General features: G+C 40.7%; 1 protein-coding gene across 1 annotated transcript in view; it reads left to right on the forward strand.

Moving 5' to 3' along the window:
• wnk2 (WNK lysine deficient protein kinase 2) overlaps positions 1-10,559 on the forward strand; it is a 30,997-nt gene extending 20,438 nt beyond the window's left edge. The window contains exons 13-31 of the mRNA XM_056272512.1: positions 245-394; positions 592-1,008; positions 1,296-1,514; positions 1,614-1,654; positions 1,866-2,025; positions 2,108-2,224; positions 2,404-2,574; positions 2,684-2,735; positions 2,834-3,040; positions 4,001-4,854; positions 5,113-5,170; positions 5,282-5,349; positions 5,546-6,129; positions 6,229-6,479; positions 6,570-6,782; positions 7,721-7,819; positions 8,319-8,363; positions 9,630-9,883; positions 10,145-10,559. Of these exons, the coding sequence (XP_056128487.1) occupies positions 245-394; positions 592-1,008; positions 1,296-1,514; positions 1,614-1,654; positions 1,866-2,025; positions 2,108-2,224; positions 2,404-2,574; positions 2,684-2,735; positions 2,834-3,040; positions 4,001-4,854; positions 5,113-5,170; positions 5,282-5,349; positions 5,546-6,129; positions 6,229-6,479; positions 6,570-6,782; positions 7,721-7,819; positions 8,319-8,363; positions 9,630-9,883; positions 10,145-10,444 (4,260 nt within the window). The 3' untranslated portion in view covers positions 10,445-10,559. The remainder of the gene's footprint in view (positions 1-244; positions 395-591; positions 1,009-1,295; positions 1,515-1,613; positions 1,655-1,865; positions 2,026-2,107; positions 2,225-2,403; positions 2,575-2,683; positions 2,736-2,833; positions 3,041-4,000; positions 4,855-5,112; positions 5,171-5,281; positions 5,350-5,545; positions 6,130-6,228; positions 6,480-6,569; positions 6,783-7,720; positions 7,820-8,318; positions 8,364-9,629; positions 9,884-10,144) is intronic.
• Positions 10,560-17,757: the final 7,198 nt, after the last annotated feature.

Raw genomic sequence — 17,757 nt, forward strand, 5'->3', positions numbered from 1 at the left:
CTTTGGGAACTGTTGAGTAAGTGTTCCTCGAAATTAGTTTTACTTGTTATGCTAGGAGACAATCTGAGACTATTGCTACGTTTTTAATGCATTGTGTTGTATCTGCCACTATAAGCAGGTGAGATAAACTCATTGAAATTAAAGAATTAAAGAATTACATGATTGCTGAATTCATTTAGGCGTCCAAATGTTTTTTATTTATTTTTTCTCTCTTTGTCTTTTCCAGACTTTATCATCTCTTCAGCCCCTAGTGCTGCCATCTTCAGATGCTCAGTTCATTCCACAGCATCTATTACAGTCAGGATCTTCAATGCTCAGCACCGCTACTCTTCCTCCACAACCACAGCTAAATGTTCAGACACCCCTTCTCCAGCCTCTACAAATCGCCACACAGGTCAGTTAATGAAACCTATGTGTGCAACACCTTTATTCGGATATCGCAACAAGTACATTCTTTAGCAAGGGTGAAATTTGTTTAACTCTAGATGGTTAAACAAAGTCAAGGTATTTTCTTAATTCTACATGCAAATATGTAGCTTTCATAGTTTACCTCTGGCTGTTTACGTTTTTATCTTGCTCTTTATTCTTTAGTTTCCTTCGGCATATCCTCTTTTGCCAGAAGGGGGCACATCTGCAGGGACAGAGCCAATACCTTTCTCCTCAATCTCTTACTCTTCTTCCTATCCCACAAATGCCCATCCTGTCTCCTCTCCCTACTACTCATTAAGCCCTATCAGTGCTCCTCCTCCCACACTATCTATGCAGAATGTATCCTGCATGCTAGGAGCAGGCACACCTGTCTCCACCCCTCTGAATGTTCCTACCCCTATACCTCTCCTGGCTATGGCCCTGTCCCCACAAATGCTTCCTCCTGAGCAACATCTGCAGCAGATGTACTACCCAGTTCCACCACCAGAAGGTGCCATTTTGCAACCTCTACCCCAGCCAACACAACCCTCCCTTCCCCTCCCTCAGCAAGACCCATCTATTTCTGAAACTTTTACGGAGGTAAATGCTGTGGTTTCTTTCCTGCTTTGAGCAAGGATTGATTTATGTATTGGGAATGCAAATCAAAATAATTTCTTTGATCACATAATTGTTGAAGCTCAGTAATTACTTTGGGAGGGACAGCAGAATGGCAGTACATTAATCGGAATTGGTACCTTGTCATAGCAATAATTTCGGGATAATTAATGCTATTCAGTAATAATTGAGGTCTAAAATGTTTTCAACTGGAGTACCCTCGCCACGAGGAATTGCAGATCCTGACCCCATCTCACACCATTCTGTCGCAGATCCAGTCTATACAGGACAGGCAGTCAGAGACAAAGTTTACCACTGTCCAAGCCCTACCTGAGACTGTGGAGCCTCCTCTGCAGCCTTTTGGCATACACACAGGATATGCTGTTCCTGAGAGTGTTGGCATGCCCAGTACAACTCAGCAAACAGCAGACACGGCTTCAATGCCAATTCCTCCTGCGCTAGAGCCCACCCCATTTCAGCCTAACACCGAGGTAACATTAAGCATAAACAACATCCTTTACCTGACTATTATATGTATTCATCAAACAAAGTCCCACGTAGATCATTTCAATAATTCTGTTTCCTTACAGGCACCTGTATCTATTCCGCTCCATAGTTTTGTATGTGACAGGTAGGAATAAGTTGTTTTTCTCTGAAAACAATGAGAATTGCATACCTAAATGAAGTCAGCCATTATGTAATTCTTTAATTATATCATTTACAATGTGTATATCTGGACTGCTTATAGTGGCAGATACAATACATCAAAACGGTAGCAATCATCTCAAATTGTGTCCTAGAATGCTTTTTAAACTTCAGGTTATTCTGTTTTGTTTGTCTAGCCTAAACCAAGATGCATCTGGTAAAGAAATAAGTGACAGCTTTGAAGGACCCACTGGTGGAGGAAAGGGTGATGGCAAACCCAGAAAGCACCACCGCAAATCTGCTCGAACGCGCTCACGCCAGGAAAAAGTTAACAAGCCAAAGCTAAACATGCTAAATGTAAGGATTAAAAATGTCTTCTTTTTAAAATATAATTGTTTTTATTTTGTGATTGCCTTCTAAAACGTCCGTTTACATTCAGGTTAGTAATACAGGTGACAAGATGGTGGAATGCCAGCTGGAGACACACAATCATAAAATGGTGACTTTCAAATTTGACCTAGACGGAGATGCACCTGAAGAAATAGCCACTTATATGGTGAGATTAATGATCTGCGTGGAAATTGTAGTGCTCAAGATTTCAAATTTAGCTTAGATTTGTAGTCTAACATCAGATTGTCTTGTGCGTAAAGCTGTTTTATTTAATTACCTGTTCACAAAGAATTCCTTTTCTGTGCAACCTTGCAGATTTTTTTTCTTCTCTTATTTGTGTACCAGGTGGAAAATGGCTTTATTCTACCAATAGAAAAGGAGATTTTTATCGATCAACTTAAAGACATTGTCGACAAGGCAGAAGACATTCTAAGCGAGGACATGGATGGAGAGAAGATATCAGATTTTGGGAAAAATCATTTGCAAGGACAAACTCCTGGAGATGAAGGGGGAGAGGTAATACAGTAATTTCAAAACTTTTAGCATCTTAAATATTGAATTTAATTCACATACTGAATATCACTAAATTGAATTATACTTACAGTCTCCTTCTATTATTTTCCAGGGAATAAATGGACAGCAACCCGGGGCTCCCCAGCCAGTGTATCAGCAAAATGGTAAACTTTCGTCCTCCTATAATTGGCGAATTTAAAATTCATGCTCGCCAAATGTTTGCTAAAGTATGAATGTATCAATGTTCTTTTCCTTTGCTCAGTTCTGCACACGGGTAAGAGGTGGTTCATCATCTGCCCTGTGGAAGAGGCTCCTGCTGCCAGTCGGGACGCATCCTCAGATGGAGGTCCATCTACACAATCCCCATCCACAACAACAATAACTGATGGGACAGCCACTGCTCAGCCTGGTGAGAGTGCTTCAGCCCATCCTCCTGAACCCAGCACAGGATCTGCTTCAGCATCCATGGGTAATGTCTGGCTATGACACAACTTAGTGTAACTGATACAGATGCAAGGAAATATTGGAAGGAGTAATGAACTGCCAGATACAGGGCTGATTATTGCAAAATACCTCACAGAAAGATTAACTGATTCAATGAACTTGATGCATCACAATATCATAATCAGACTGGGATTGAGCAAGAGAGACCCAGCTTGTTCATGAGAGAGTGTGAAACTGTGGAATCAGTTTCATTCTCTGTTATGAGGTTTGCTTCAAAACTCTAGTCTCTAATCAAGCTGTGAAATGCTGCTTTCAGAGTTTGTGCTTATAGAAAAATAATAGGTTTTAAAAATTCTCTGCGATATTGTGATTGGTCAGAGTCATTATTGTGTCGTCACAGCCCTACTCCTATCAAAAAGAGTAAAATAAGCCCCTTTCACACAGCGCTTTGAACCCGGCAAATTGCCGGCAAATTGCCAGAGTGCCTTCTGTGTGAACGCAAACACGACCCGGGATTGATGCCGGGATCGATGCCGGGTTGGGGACCTAGTAACATTGCCGTGTTCAGACCCGGAACGCGCGCTGTGTGAACAAAAGCCAGAACCAATGCCGTATAAGGGGTGTGTCGTAGTAATGATTCACAAGCCTTTGCAATGACGTAGTTATCGTGCGACTCAGTTACTCAAGAAGAAAGTTTGTGTTCGTCATCGATACAAGGAAGAACGAAAAAATGTCTGCAAACTGGACTAAAGTAGAGACCCGTCACATCCAACGTCACGCGTCTCTCCGGAACATACACGGGTTGTGTGTGAACGCGCTCTCTGATTCTGGCAAATCACTGGCAGTGTGAATGAAGCAAAATCCAACGAACCCGGGTCAAATCCCGGGTCACTTTATCCGTGTATTTTCCGGAATCTCTGTGTGAAAGGGGCTATAGATGTCTGTTCGTTATGTTTTGTTACATTTTATGTCTTTCATTCCACAGATTCAGAAGCCTGTGCCACAGCACCTCCATCAGGAGGAAGTGATCCCTATGGGGTTTGGAGCCCCCTCTCTTTGACCACTACTGATCCTTTTGCTCTGGCTGCTCTTTCCCAAGCCCCCCCTGCTCCGCAAGCCGCTGTAATGCCAGCTCGGTCTGCTTCCCATTCAGAGGAAATGCCAAATTTAGGCTCCGCCCCGGTCAATGTGCAGCAATCCCAGCCATGCATGGATCCTCAAAGTTCTGTTTTTGTGGATGAGACCCAGAGTGGCAGATTAGGCTCTGTCTCCCCTATGCACGCTGCTCAGCAGATGGCTGAAATTGCATGTGCTGTCTCCATGGTGGAGGACGTGCCCTGCTGTCCCTTGGTCATGCCGCTGTCCCTAGAAGTGAGCAGTGGGGCTCAGAGATCATCCTCTGTGGTGCCACCACAATCACAAGACACTACGTCTGCTCGCGAACAACTCCACTCCATTACATCTAGTCGAGTGGAACGTGCCCAGCAGCCTGTGGTGTTGCAGCAGCCTGTGTCCACTGTGAGTGGAACTAAGGCACCTTCCCTGCCCCAAAGCCCTGCTCCTTCCCAGCACCACTTTGTTCCCAGTGAATCAGATGGAGAGGGGCGTGGCAGAGGAGGGTTTGTAGACAGCACTATCAAGACACTGGATGAGAAACTGAGGAATTTACTGTATCAAGAGTACGCTCCCATGTACCCATCGGGAAGTGCTGCTGAAACTCCAGGATCTGGCACAGAGTATATCCAATCCCCACCAGGACCAGAGTGTGCGTTGGGAGGGTCAGGAACCAGCACACCTAGTCTTATGGGAGAGGGACGATTCAGAGCAGGAGAGCAGTTGGTAAGTTTAAGCTCCATCTGCCATTTTATGTTTTTTTTTATAGACAGTCCCAGGATTTTTAAATAAAATCTGGTTATTAGGTATGGGGCATGGGTAAGTATTTACATTTTTCTACGATCTTACCTATGGCTATTACCAATAGCTATTCCCTAATTTTCAGCATGTCTTACTTTTTTTTTTTTTTGTTTGAGGGTATTTAGAAGTTAGGATTGTGTTTGATGGATCACCACCTAAAAACATTTGCTTTTTGCCTTTTAGCCACAGATTCCAGAGCGTGTGGACAGTTTAAGTGCTCTCAGTGACTCTGCCGTTGGAGGTTAGATGATACTTTTTATCTTATTTTTTTCTCAAGAGAAACGTTCTTCAAGAAAAATGTATCATTTACAAACAATAAGAACTCCTTGAATAAAGCCATCTTTATCCACAGTTACTGTGTCAAGGAGACACGTGATGCCACACTCTGCCTCTTGCTCTGGATCTAGAAGTCGATATAAGGTACATTATGTACAGCTGATTTCTGCAGAAAAATAGAGTTTATTTCCAGTTTAATAATCTAGGTGCCCACATCGAGTTAGTCCATTTTTCCCCCAGATATTTATTCTTTGAGATAAAGGTTGTAAATATGAAATATTTTGTCATATTGTCATATCAGTATTTTGTCTTCTTATTTTGTTTGATTACTCTGGATTAGATGATGCCTAGCTCCACTGACATCCTGTCAGGTCAAGGTCGAAAGCAGCGCAGCCTGAGCAGCACAGCATCTCCAGCGCACCCTGGTGGCTTTTTAGGAGAATGTGCCGTGTACGAAGAGCCGACTGCTTCTGCCACCACTGTCGGCAGGTTCTCAGTTGTCAGCACAGAAGATGAGGTCACGCGCAGAAAGCTCAGCAGCAGATATTCGGCCCCACCTGACTTTTATCTAGACGCCCCACCTCCCCTGACCAAACGAGGCTCTCTGCCAAGGGCACAGACCTCAGTCTCAGCGGATGTCACCGTTCACACTCGCTTCATGTCTTCTGACTCTGGGGCAGAGAGCAGCCCCGCCAAAATGGCACCTACAACCCCGTCCCGCCATGGGAGGTCTGAAAGGAGAGGAAGTGACCTCATGAAAAGGGCGGTGGCTTTTCTAAAGCGCTCCGGCCGCAGCAGCAGTGTGCAAAGCTCTGATTCGCCAAGCAGAAAGGGAGGGGTGTATGGATCCTATGTCAGCAGTGACAACGACTCCGAGATGGAGGATTCCGATATAAAGAAGGAGCTTCAAAGACTAAGAGAAAAGTGAGTTTATCAAGTGTCCTTGTGTGTATTTATGATGGAAAAAAAGTAATCAGAGCAAAATAAAAACGACTCACCATTCCTTGCTTCATCTTTGTACAGGCACATGAAAGAGATAACCGAATTGGAGGCCAATCACAGAGAAGAGGTCGAGCTTCTCTATATGAGATTAGGGAAACCACCCCCTCCAGGTCTTTACATCCCGCCCACAGCACCCCCTGCTGGACGCAAGCGCAAGACCAGCAGGCACAAACTAAAAGCTGGCAAACTGCTCAGTCCTCTAGTACAACAGCTGAGAAATGTTGCCTCTAAAACTAGCGACTCCAGCAAACCTAATGATTTAACAAAATCAGGTTAGTTGGAGTGTTCAAATATCTCCATACATAATAAAGACATTAATAAAGTACCTTAACATTTGGATTCTATCTCATTTTCTCTTCCAGCTGAAGCTGCCCTGAGCTTGAATGGGTCTCCTGCTAGGGCTTCCAACTTGTCAGATGGCAGGGCTTACTCTGGGACCGGGACTCTGCCTTGTTCTGTGTCTGAGCCGGTTCAGACCCAACAGCCCTGCTCTCTCAAAGGATCTCTCTCCTCCGACAACATCTACTCTGGTCTACAGGGAGAAGGACATGGGCCGCCCAGCCAGCCAGCCCAAGGTGACTTTAACTCTGATTTCCCAGCAGTCTGGCTTTGTAGCAAACCTTGAATGATTGATTGATTTTAGAAGATTATCTAGTCAATATAATTTGATCACCCACCTGCATTGAAAGAAAAATATCAGGTGAAATTGGCATTAAATTAATAATAATAATTTGTTACGTTTATATAGCGCTTTTCTGGGTACTCAAAGCGCTTTACATAGAAGGAGGGAATCTCCTCAACCAATGTGCAGCATCCACCTGGATGATGCGACGGTGGCCATATTGCACCACACACCAGCTTATTGGTGGAGAGGAGACAGAGTAATAGAGCCAATCAGTATATGGGGATGATTAGGAGGCCATGATGGATCGAGGCCAATGGGCAAATTTGGCATGGATGCCGGGGTTACATCCCTTCTCTTTTTTCGAAGGACATCCTGGGATTTTTAATGACCACAGAGAGTCAGGACCTCTGTTTAACGTCTCATCCGAAGGACTGTACAAAAAGTATAGTGTCCCCATCACTATACTGGGGCGTTAGGTCTCACACAGACCACAGGGTGAGCGCCCCCTTCTGGCCTCACTAACACCTCTTCCAGCAGCAACCTAGTTTTCCCAGGAGATCTCCCATCCAGATACTGACCAGGCTCAGCCCTGCTTAGCTTCAGTGGGCAACCAGTCTTGGGCTACAGGGTGATATGGCTGCTGGTGATTACATTGATAAATTTATGAAATTTTAGACATGCATATGTACAATTTTCCATGAAATCCTGTTTCTTTAAGTGGTTTATAGAATCCTCAAGGCGAAAATTAAAGTCAAGCAAATTCAATGGGGCTTTTACATGGATGCTTTGACATTAAGTTGAATTACAGCCAGATTTATGAATCCATTAAAATAATGGGTTTTGTTTTTTTTCTTACTCTTTCTCCCACCTCTGCACTTCTGTCCGCAGGCTGGCCTCCTTCTCCCCAGGCGTCTGCACAGGTCACCTATAAATCCAGCAGTAAACCACGCGCTAGATTCCTCAGTGGGCCTGTTTCTCTGTCCATCTGTTTGTATCTCTCTCCTTTCCACCATTTTCCATGTCATATCTTGGGAGCCCCTGCCAACTTTCTCCCACTCTGTTCTTCTCTTCTATCAATTATTTATCAGTATTCATGCTTCATCTTTAATTAATCCTGTTTTTTCATCCTGTGTTTTTTCTTACCTGATTCTTTCTATCCTTTGTTTATCCCAACAAAATTCTGTTTTATTCAATTGTCTGTTTTTTATGCCAATGATGCTTCTAGATACTTTAACTAGTTGCGCAGCTTGACAGTATTAATCTCACTTTAATTGAACTTTTGCAAGCCTAAAACCAACACTGTGACTTTAAACCATGTTCACAATGTTATTTCCTTTCTATTTTCAGTGTTACTTTGATTTGTAATAGCTTACCCTTTTATTTCAGTTCTAACTTTTAAACAATAAATGATATGTTCCACCTCTTTATATGTCTCTGTGTGCAGCGATTTTCTCCATCAAACTAACTTGAACTTTTCTTTTTGTAGGGTCAACCCTTAAACGCCTGTGTCTGGGTAAAGAACGTGGCAGCAGTAAGTATTGTCTTTTCTTAATTTCAACACTTTAGACTTTTAAAATACAATTTGCCTCAGCTGAAACCTTGACACTGTTACTCCAACTGTTATATGGGATATAAAAAACTAAATTTCACTTTATGGACATATTACAACCACCATAATAGCATAGGCCTAAAACATATTTAATAAAGTATATGAACGCAAATGTTTCTATCCAAGTTCAATTTCTTAGAGTTGCAGTTCAAAAAGTCTCAGCTCACAGTTCATAACACCTCAAATATCACATTCTCTGTGTTCTCAAAAGGGCAGATTTAGTTCTCTATCACTCCCTTGAGTACTTGTTTCTGCAGTTGTCAGCTATGTATAATTGGACACACATTTGCTATATGTTGGCCAAGCATTTGCATCTGAGTATTTATCTCGTTTTTGGCACAGTTGACTAGTTTTACTTCATTTTAGAGGTTTATTAATAATCTATTTATAGTTAAATAAATTATTTTAAGGTTAGTTCACTCAAAAATGAAAAATCTGTCATTCATTTCTCACCCTCATGTTGTTCCGAGGCTTTCGTTCATCTTCGGAACACAAATGAAGATATTTTTAATAACATCTCAGTGATTTTTATTGTTTAATTTTTTAAAGAGACACAAATATTTTCTGAAGAGACATGGTCGCTTTATACACTGAACAGATTTATTTTATGCTTTTATTCACATATAAACATTCATCAAAGCACACATCATTTGTGGTAAACGGAAGCTCAAGCATGTCCACTTGATGTGCGAAAACCAATGAGGTCCATTCTCGTGTTACGCATCATGCTTGAACTTTCTCAAGAACCAATGAAGTTTGTTCTTGCACCTCAAGTAGGTTTGGTTGAGCTTCTGTTTCTGTTTGGTGATCAATGTTAAATAAAAGTCTAAATTCAATCTGTTCATCATATAAAGCGATCGTGTCTCATCAGAAAATTTGGACTAAACCGCTCAATTCATATGGATTATTTTTACGTTCTCTTTGTGAACTTTGTGAAGCGTCAAAGTGGTAGTTACATAGCTGTCAATGGAGTACAGAACTGGCTCAGATTTTATTCAAAAATATCTTAATTTGTGTTCTGAAGATGAAGGGAAGTCTTATGGGTTTGGAACAACACAAGGGTGATTAAATGATGACAGAATTGCCATTTTTGGGTGAACTAACCATTTAATACAATCAAAGAAGGTATGGATTGCATTTCAGCTCTTTTTGTGCTATTCATACATCTCAAACCAACTTGTTTCATAGGATCTGGAGCACCATCAGCTGCCTCTAATCAGTCCACAATGCCTCCTGGATCAACTCCTCCTCCTCACCAGCCAATTGGTCTCGCCCAAGCACAGACTAATAACAGCAACAACAAGACAGATGATGCATTCACACAGCAGCTTCAGAGACTCATGGATAACTGGGCAGAAGGGGTAAGGGATCCTTCACGCTCACAATCCCTCAGTCTAAGACCACGGCAACTGACCCGATCCAGGATCTGGAGCTCTATAGAGGTGAGAATATTAAAATACTCCCTTACCAAATGTTAAAGGGTATGAAAATGAACATTCTGACATTATTTACTCACCCTCGTGATGCAATAAAATTCTTCAAAAAATCTATTATATGGATTCATACAGGTTTGCAATGACAAGAGGATGAGTAAATTGAATGATGACTGAAGTTTGTGATGATGATTTTATGCGTCTTTAATGCTCAGGTTCAAAAAGGTTGGTGCTAACTAAGAAAGATATTCTGTGATGTCTTTTCTTTAGGCTCCGGTTTCAACAGAAAGATTGAATGCTTCCCAACTGCCTCTTTCATGGCCGCAGATTGATTTCCATGCCCATGTGATGGCGACTGACACTACACAAGTACTCCAGCGCAGTTATTTGGTGCCCGGCAGCTGTTACGGAAAGATGCTAAATGCCCAACACCTAGACATGGACTACTGGCCAACAATGACTGCCAATCTTAACCAAGAAGTCTTTGCTTTCCCTGCTATGCACTCTCCTTCTTGGACAGCACCTTCTTCCCCCAGCGAGGTTCCTAGTTCTAGAAATAGGACCATGTAGCTTTACCATCACTGTACCTATTCTTCTTACTCAGTCGCCGAAAATACTTTAGTTTCTTTAGAGTGCCGGTTAGGCCTTTCAGTGTGCAATTCTATCTGTTGCAGTTGCTAGCATGTAGTCGTTTACAATGCGCATGTAGTAATCCCACTTGAACATGTAAATATTCAGGCCAACAATGTAGGCATATGTGATGAATCAGTTATGTACATTGAGTATTATTGTATATATTCATATAGCCTATGTAGCATCTCTGAATTTTAGCATAGGCATATGTACAGAACGTATATTTTTCATCAAAATTTGTTTAGCTTGCTTGTGTTTGTGCAGAATCAATTTCCTTAACACTGAGCTGTACACATGTAAATGCTATAAGGTAATATGCTCTTAAATTTGGGTAGATGTGTATAGACACTGTTTATAATATCTTCTGTAAATATAAGCTCTGTCTGCATATGTGCATAAACCTGAAGAGTGAATGAAGTTGAGGTTTAGGTTAATCGGTGGCTTGGGTTGAATAGCATCACATCACAGCTGGGTGAAAACACTGGAGCTTGGAGCGATGATCATGACATCACTGTGAATTTTTCACTACGTCCTGCAGCGATCACTAATTTCACAATGCACTGGTCAACAAAACACATTATCGTATGCTAGAAAAGTAACGACCACGAACTGCACTGAGAATCAAGAGAGAACTTTAACAGACTGTACATTTCAGGTGAACAAGCCTGCAAGAGTGCCTTGAACAGCAACTGCAGACTGTGCTGCGTACCAGCCAATGTACCCAGGGTAAAGCTGACTGCTATTACCAAGCATAACAACAACTAAATTAATGTTTTCCCCACCTGCAGTTTATGATGTCCTTTATGGGCGTTTATAAAATGCTTTTCAACACTACATGGTATAATTCATTTAAGAGTGTCATTTTTGTTTTTAAGGTGTGTGCATTCATTATTAGGAGGAGGATATTGTTCTTTTGTCATTGTCTATATCTTCTGATACAGTAAAACAATTACATTGGTTGAGAGGAAAACTGTTTTCAAAACTGTAATGCCATCAAGTGATCTTTTGAATCGAAGAATCTAATTTTACAATGAATGAAATGATGAGCTAAATGATCTCCGCTGGCGCAGTGGTTTGGTTACTGCACAAGCTTATAGCATAATGCCATCTTTTAGATGTCAATGATACTTTTATTTTTTATTTTTTAATAATGCTAATATTTGACTGTCTAGACTAGAGTGTTTCAGAAGACACTGACTGATGCTTTGCAACATATAAAAGACCATGGCTACCCTAAATTATTAACTGTTAACAATTCAATTTGAGTTTTGAAATATAGTCATTACTAATTGACAAACATCTGTACAAGTTCTGGGAAGTTATATGTATCATATAACAAACTCTATACTCAAACTTACAAATGTGCTGTAGAAAGTCACATGATGAAGTGCTGAAACCTGGCAAAATCTGCTCATATACACATACACACATATATTCTATACTTGTACAACAAATTATTGAAACAGGTTGTAGTTTTTCAAATGGTGTTATATATTTGGAAGTAAACATAAGTGGCATTAGATCTCATCTTGCACTAAGCAGAGGTGTAGCAGGTCATTGTTTTTTGTCATGGTAAATGGTGCTATAATGTATGATAGTGACCTTTTATGTTTCTATCAGTCTTTATAGCTTGTTTATTTTCTGTAAAGTCTATATAGAAAAAAAATATGCTATCTTAAATCTGAGCCATGTTCATCTTCAGTTTTTTTATCCCTTCATTTCAAATGGGATATGAAACGGTTCATTTATCTGTTACAATCGTTTAAAGTTCATTTTGTTACACATTTTCAGAAATGTCAGCCTTGTACAAACAAACCAATAAATAATAGGCAATGTGACGTCGATGTAACAATTCATTTCATGGCAAAAATTACCGCAGAACTTTACTGTATAACTTTGCCATAACATTATTTTGGAAGATTCAGCAGATGCATAGGCATTTTCAGCAACTGGTTCCTTTATTTTTTTTATATATTTTTTTTATATAATGATGCTTAAATTGATACTTTTGAAAATACTTTAGACTGCAACAACAGCACATCCAGAGATGGGCATAAATAGATGGAAATGTATTTAAAATAAAAAATACTAAATATTGTGTGAAAAAAATATTTAAATACAAAATACTGTGTGAAATTTTTTATTTAAATACAAATACAGTATTTTGTATTTTGAAAATACACCAAATACATGTGAAATACACAAAATACCATCCAGTGCAGGTTTAGGTCACAGTGAATAAAGAAACTATGTAGGCCTACTGACTTTTAATTCCTAACCTCATCTCTGCCATCTATGTCTTTCTTCCTTTCTTCCTTTCTTTCTTTCTTTCTTTCTTTCTTTCTTTCTTTCTTTCTTTCTTTCTTTCTTTCTTTCTTTCTTTCTTTCTTTCTTTCTTTCTTTCTTTCTTTCCTTCCTTCCTTCCTTCCTTCCTTCCTTCCTTGCAATTACAAATAAACTTGTGCAAAATAGCAGCCATTTATATAGTACTTATTTCTGACCAGGTCACAATGTAGTATATTACTTGTGGTGAACACTATTAAAAAAATCATACAGTACGTAAAACTGTGTGAACCTTTTCTGCTATCTAGCAAAGAATATGGATGGTGAAATGACCAAAATCTTAATTTTACTTCACAGTAATGTATTTCATGGTTTCACAATTCTCAATATCAGGTTTGATACCACAGCAAAAATTTCAAACTCTTTTGAGGCTTTTTTTTTTTTTTTTTTTTTTTTTTGCAGGTAGTCCAATGATTTTTAAGTATTGTAATTTTTATATTTATTTCATGTAAAGTTTATTTGTTTCTATACGTTTATTAAAATTAGAAAGTTTATCTAAAATTTAAAATTAGAATTCATTTACATTCATTTGACACTATTTACCTAAAGTTTATTTTTATGTACAATTAACTAAAAGCTGAAGATTTTTGTGGTGCATCATTCATCGGTGCTTCTTTTTCCACTCCAACGTTCCAATAATTCCTGTCTGAACTTAGCCTGGTTAAAAACAGACCATTCTCAGTTGTAACTGAGTTATGGCAGAGCCCGTCTAATGGAGAGCCTTGGCACTTCCTATTAGCCCCATTTTGTATCATCTTGGTTGCAGTTCCATTAGAATTCCACTGGAGGTGATCGCGGGCGAGTGCAGAATGAATGGGAGTCTATGGAGCTAAACGGCTAAATGTATCTCTTTCTCCTGCTTGTCGTTGAATCAACAGATATTTTATTGTTGATTCCGCAAGTTCAATATAGATTATAGGCCAAAATCAAATGAATGAGTACTTATGTCCTTTCGATTTCTTACAGGTTAGGCCGTTGTTGGCCGGAACACGCTAGCATTCTGCTATTATGTGACGTCATCACATTTTTGAATGGATTTTTAGAACAGATAAGTGATCTTAAAAATGCAATTTTCAGCTGAGTGTATTATCTTAGCCCTCCCTTTTGAATGCAACTTTAAAATTACTTGACAAAAAATTACATCCTGAGAAAAGTGGATTTCTGGGGGTGAAACCCCATAGACTCCCATTCATTCTGCACTCGCCCGCGAGCGCCCCCGCATGGAAAGAGTTGTGTTACTGCAGCCAGTCCAGTAACCGGAAGTAACCAGACAGTGCCAATTCTCTTCAATTAGACATTCTCTGGTTATGGTCTGGCAAAGCGTCATAGACAAATCATTTCCAGAGGGGCGTCACCAATGGACGTCGTCGCGGATAGACCTAAACCCAATCAGAGCGATGAAGGAGATGACGTATGCAGAGCGGAGGAGAAACATCTCCGAGTGTTGTTCTTTGCTCGGTTTTTAAAGGGGTCATATAATGCCATTTTTGTACAAGCTAATATGATTCTTTAGGGTCTAAATGAAAAGTTTGTAATATACTTTAATTAAAAATTCTCATTAGTATTGTAAGAAAACACTTATTTTACCTGGTCAAAAACAGCTCTGTTTTCAGCACGCCGTTTCAGTGCATATGACTTTAAATGATAATGAGCTTTGCTGACTCCGCCTCTCTGTTCTGTGCGTACACCGTTTGTAACACAACAACACAATAACCATAACGTGTTGTTCAGTATAAACGTGGGATTATGAATTATATTGAGAACGTCATACATAGAAAACATGCCGTAATGTACCCTGAGTGTAAACCTTAGACGCATTCATTGTGAAGCGTGCAGCTAGCGATTTGCAAAGATTAATATATTAATATAAAGTTTAATAAAACGTTACACTCACTTCAGTTCTTCTGGAGGTTCAGCAGGAACACGAATATCTGGTACCGATCCTTTTTTTCATGAGCAGCTTCTTAGCAAATCCAGCTTTATACTGATCCTCGTTTATAAAGCAGTCTGGTGAGAAATGATTCGCGCAAACATGAGAGTAGTGACGTTGCTCGTGGGGAATATTCCCTTCGAAAACAAACTCAGCCACTGCGTCTTCGGCGGTTCGGATTTAGGAACATTAAAATGACTGCTGTGTTCATTATTACACCCAAGAACAGAACACCACAATCGCTTAGACGCCATTCTGCTCATAGACAGCTCCAGCATATCAACAATGACCGCGCCGGTCCGCGCAGACTATGATTGACAGCTCCCTCATGAGCGAGGGCGGGTCTGTGTTGAAGCGCTCCTGTCAATCAACAATCGTGGGAGAGGCGTGCGAGCTTGTGACGTCACACGGTCGAACGGCTCGATTTGAGGCAGGGGAAAACATATAAGGAGATTAAAACAAACACACTGGATGGATTTTTATCATTATATGATGGTTGTGTACAGGCACTGCCAACACACATTTCAGTACAATCAACTTGTAAAAGTGCATGTACCATTATATGACCCCTTTAACAAAAAGGAAACATTCAAATCGCTTAAAACAGATGCGATAGCTGATTCGAACGAGTGATGTTCGACGGCGGCATCCATCTTTGTAATGTAGGCTACAAAATCCGCTTCAAAAATCCCAGCGCTGTCGTCATCGTGTAAAGCCCGCCCCAACGTTTCTGATTGGTGCCTCGATTTCGACGGATTGGAAATGGGCTTGAATGAGCTCTTTGCCAGACTAACTTTCAGAGCAAATCTAAATTTGCCGGAAGTTGTCTGGGTTTTCCCAGGCTAGGTGAAAATACTTATGTTGGTGAAATTCTTATGTTGGTCATACTTCCAAAAAGTAGAATCTGTGATTGCGAATGACCGTATCCACACTGGCGCGGCGACTGTCAGCCTCACAGTCTCATGAAAACATTGGATTCATCCGCGCTGTGCCGTGCCGAGGTAGCCTGGCTGCGCTCTCCTACGCATTTCCGCTCAATTTCATTTTCCTTCGTCTGGGATTCTGCTGTAGACTTTGGTTTTCTCCGATCAAATTTTTGTAGGGCCAATCAGCGAACAGAGGGAGTGGCTGAGAACGATGACGTTGTGCGTTATTTTGAGTTGTAGTTCAGTAATGGCAGCGGAGAAAGATGCGAGCGAAGCCATTCGGTCCGTTGTAGCAACGCTGCCGAATATTAAGAACTTAAAGCCGGAGCAAGAACAATCTTTGCTTAGTTTTGTTTTGGCCATGATGTTGTGGCCCTCCTCCCCACGGGGTTCGACATACATTACAAGCAAACGTTAGCGATTGGTGGCAGATGCAGAGTGACTCTGGGCAGATCCAATAGTTTTAGACTTCAATAGAGTACCCGCCTACAAGGAAGTTAACGATTGTCAATGGAGCGGTGCCAGACTCTGTACAAATGAAATGTACGAGAGTCTGGTAGAACCATAGACAGTATAAGAAGTGGATAGAGCCATCTCATTGGAACTCAGTTGAGACAGTTGAAGCCCATTTTTAGCGATTTTTGAGCACTTCCGTTCCTGACGCGCAGACTCAAACTGACTCAAACTAAGCTTGATGACGTGAGCAACCTGTCTGACAGACGTTAATCTTCTAGTAGCTGTGCGTGAAAATTGCCAACGTTAATCTTGCAGAGACGGGGAACTTGAGCAAAGAGTTCTTTGGCGTGAGTGAGCAGGAGTAAGTATTCCGTTGCTTTTATGGACTCATTATCTATGGGCTTCTCCCTTGACGGGACGTCCCCCCGATTGCCTGCGAGCTTCTCCTGCTGTCTGTACGGCCATTTTTGTACAGTGCGACAGAGAGTCGAGTGGTTATGACGCAATCGTTAGCCTATTTTTACAAAAACTGTTTCTACGGGGCCATAATGTAACATAGAAGGTAATGGAGCCCTTTATACATTGTCGTGTTTCTTTAGAAATAAATAATGGACAAATGGAGTCTTTAAACGCCTCAGATGTAAAGTTATTCGCTGTCAGAGTGACGCCAAAATGAATGGGAGTCAATGGAAATGCTAACGCAAGTGAAGTTCTGCTACAAGATGGCGGCACCCGGCCGGCTTCCACTTCCGGTCGATGGATTACCCCCTAAGGCTAGTGCCGAGGCACAACCCACGTAGAATTGATAATTCCGCAAATCTGTCATTCATTTCTCACCCTCATGTTGTTCCGAGGCTTTCGTTCATCTTCGGAACACAAATCTCAGTGATTTTTTATTGTTTCGTTTTTTTAAGAGATTTTTTCATATTTTCTGAAGAGACATGGTCGCTTTATACACTGAACAGATTTAATTTAGGCTTTTATTCACATATAAACTTTCATCAAAGCACACATCATTTGTGGTAAACGGAAGCTCAAGCATGTCCACTTGATGTGCGAAAACCAATGAGGTCCATTCTCGTGTTACGCATCATGTTTGAGCTTTCTCAAGAACCAATGAAGTTTGTTCTTGCACCTCAAGTAGGTTTGGTTGAGCTTCTGTTTCTGTTTGGTGATCAATGTTGAATAAAAGTCTAAATTCAATCTGTTCATCATATAAAGCGATCGTGTCTCATCAGAAAATTTGGACTAAACCGCTCAATTCATATGGATTATTTTTACGTTCTCTTTGTGAACTTTTTGAAGCGTCAAAGTGGTAGTTACATAGCTGTCAATGGAAAGTACAGAACTGGCTCAGATTTTATTAAAAAATATCTTAATTTGTGTTCTGAAGATGAAGGAAAGTCTTGTGGGTTTGGAACAACACAAGGGTGATTAAATGATGACAGAATTGCCATTTCTGGGTGAACTAACCATTTAATATAATCAAAGAAGGTATGGATTGCATTTCAGCTCTTTTTGTGCTATTCATACATCTCAAACCAACTTGTTTCATAGGATCTGGAGCAGCATCAGCTGCCTCTAATCAGTCCACA

Source organism: Rhinichthys klamathensis, unplaced genomic scaffold, assembly GCF_029890125.1.
Source record: "Rhinichthys klamathensis goyatoka isolate OS25496 unplaced genomic scaffold, OSU_Roscu_1.1 h1tg000339l_1, whole genome shotgun sequence".
NCBI classification, from domain to species: Eukaryota; Metazoa; Chordata; class Actinopteri; order Cypriniformes; family Leuciscidae; genus Rhinichthys; species Rhinichthys klamathensis.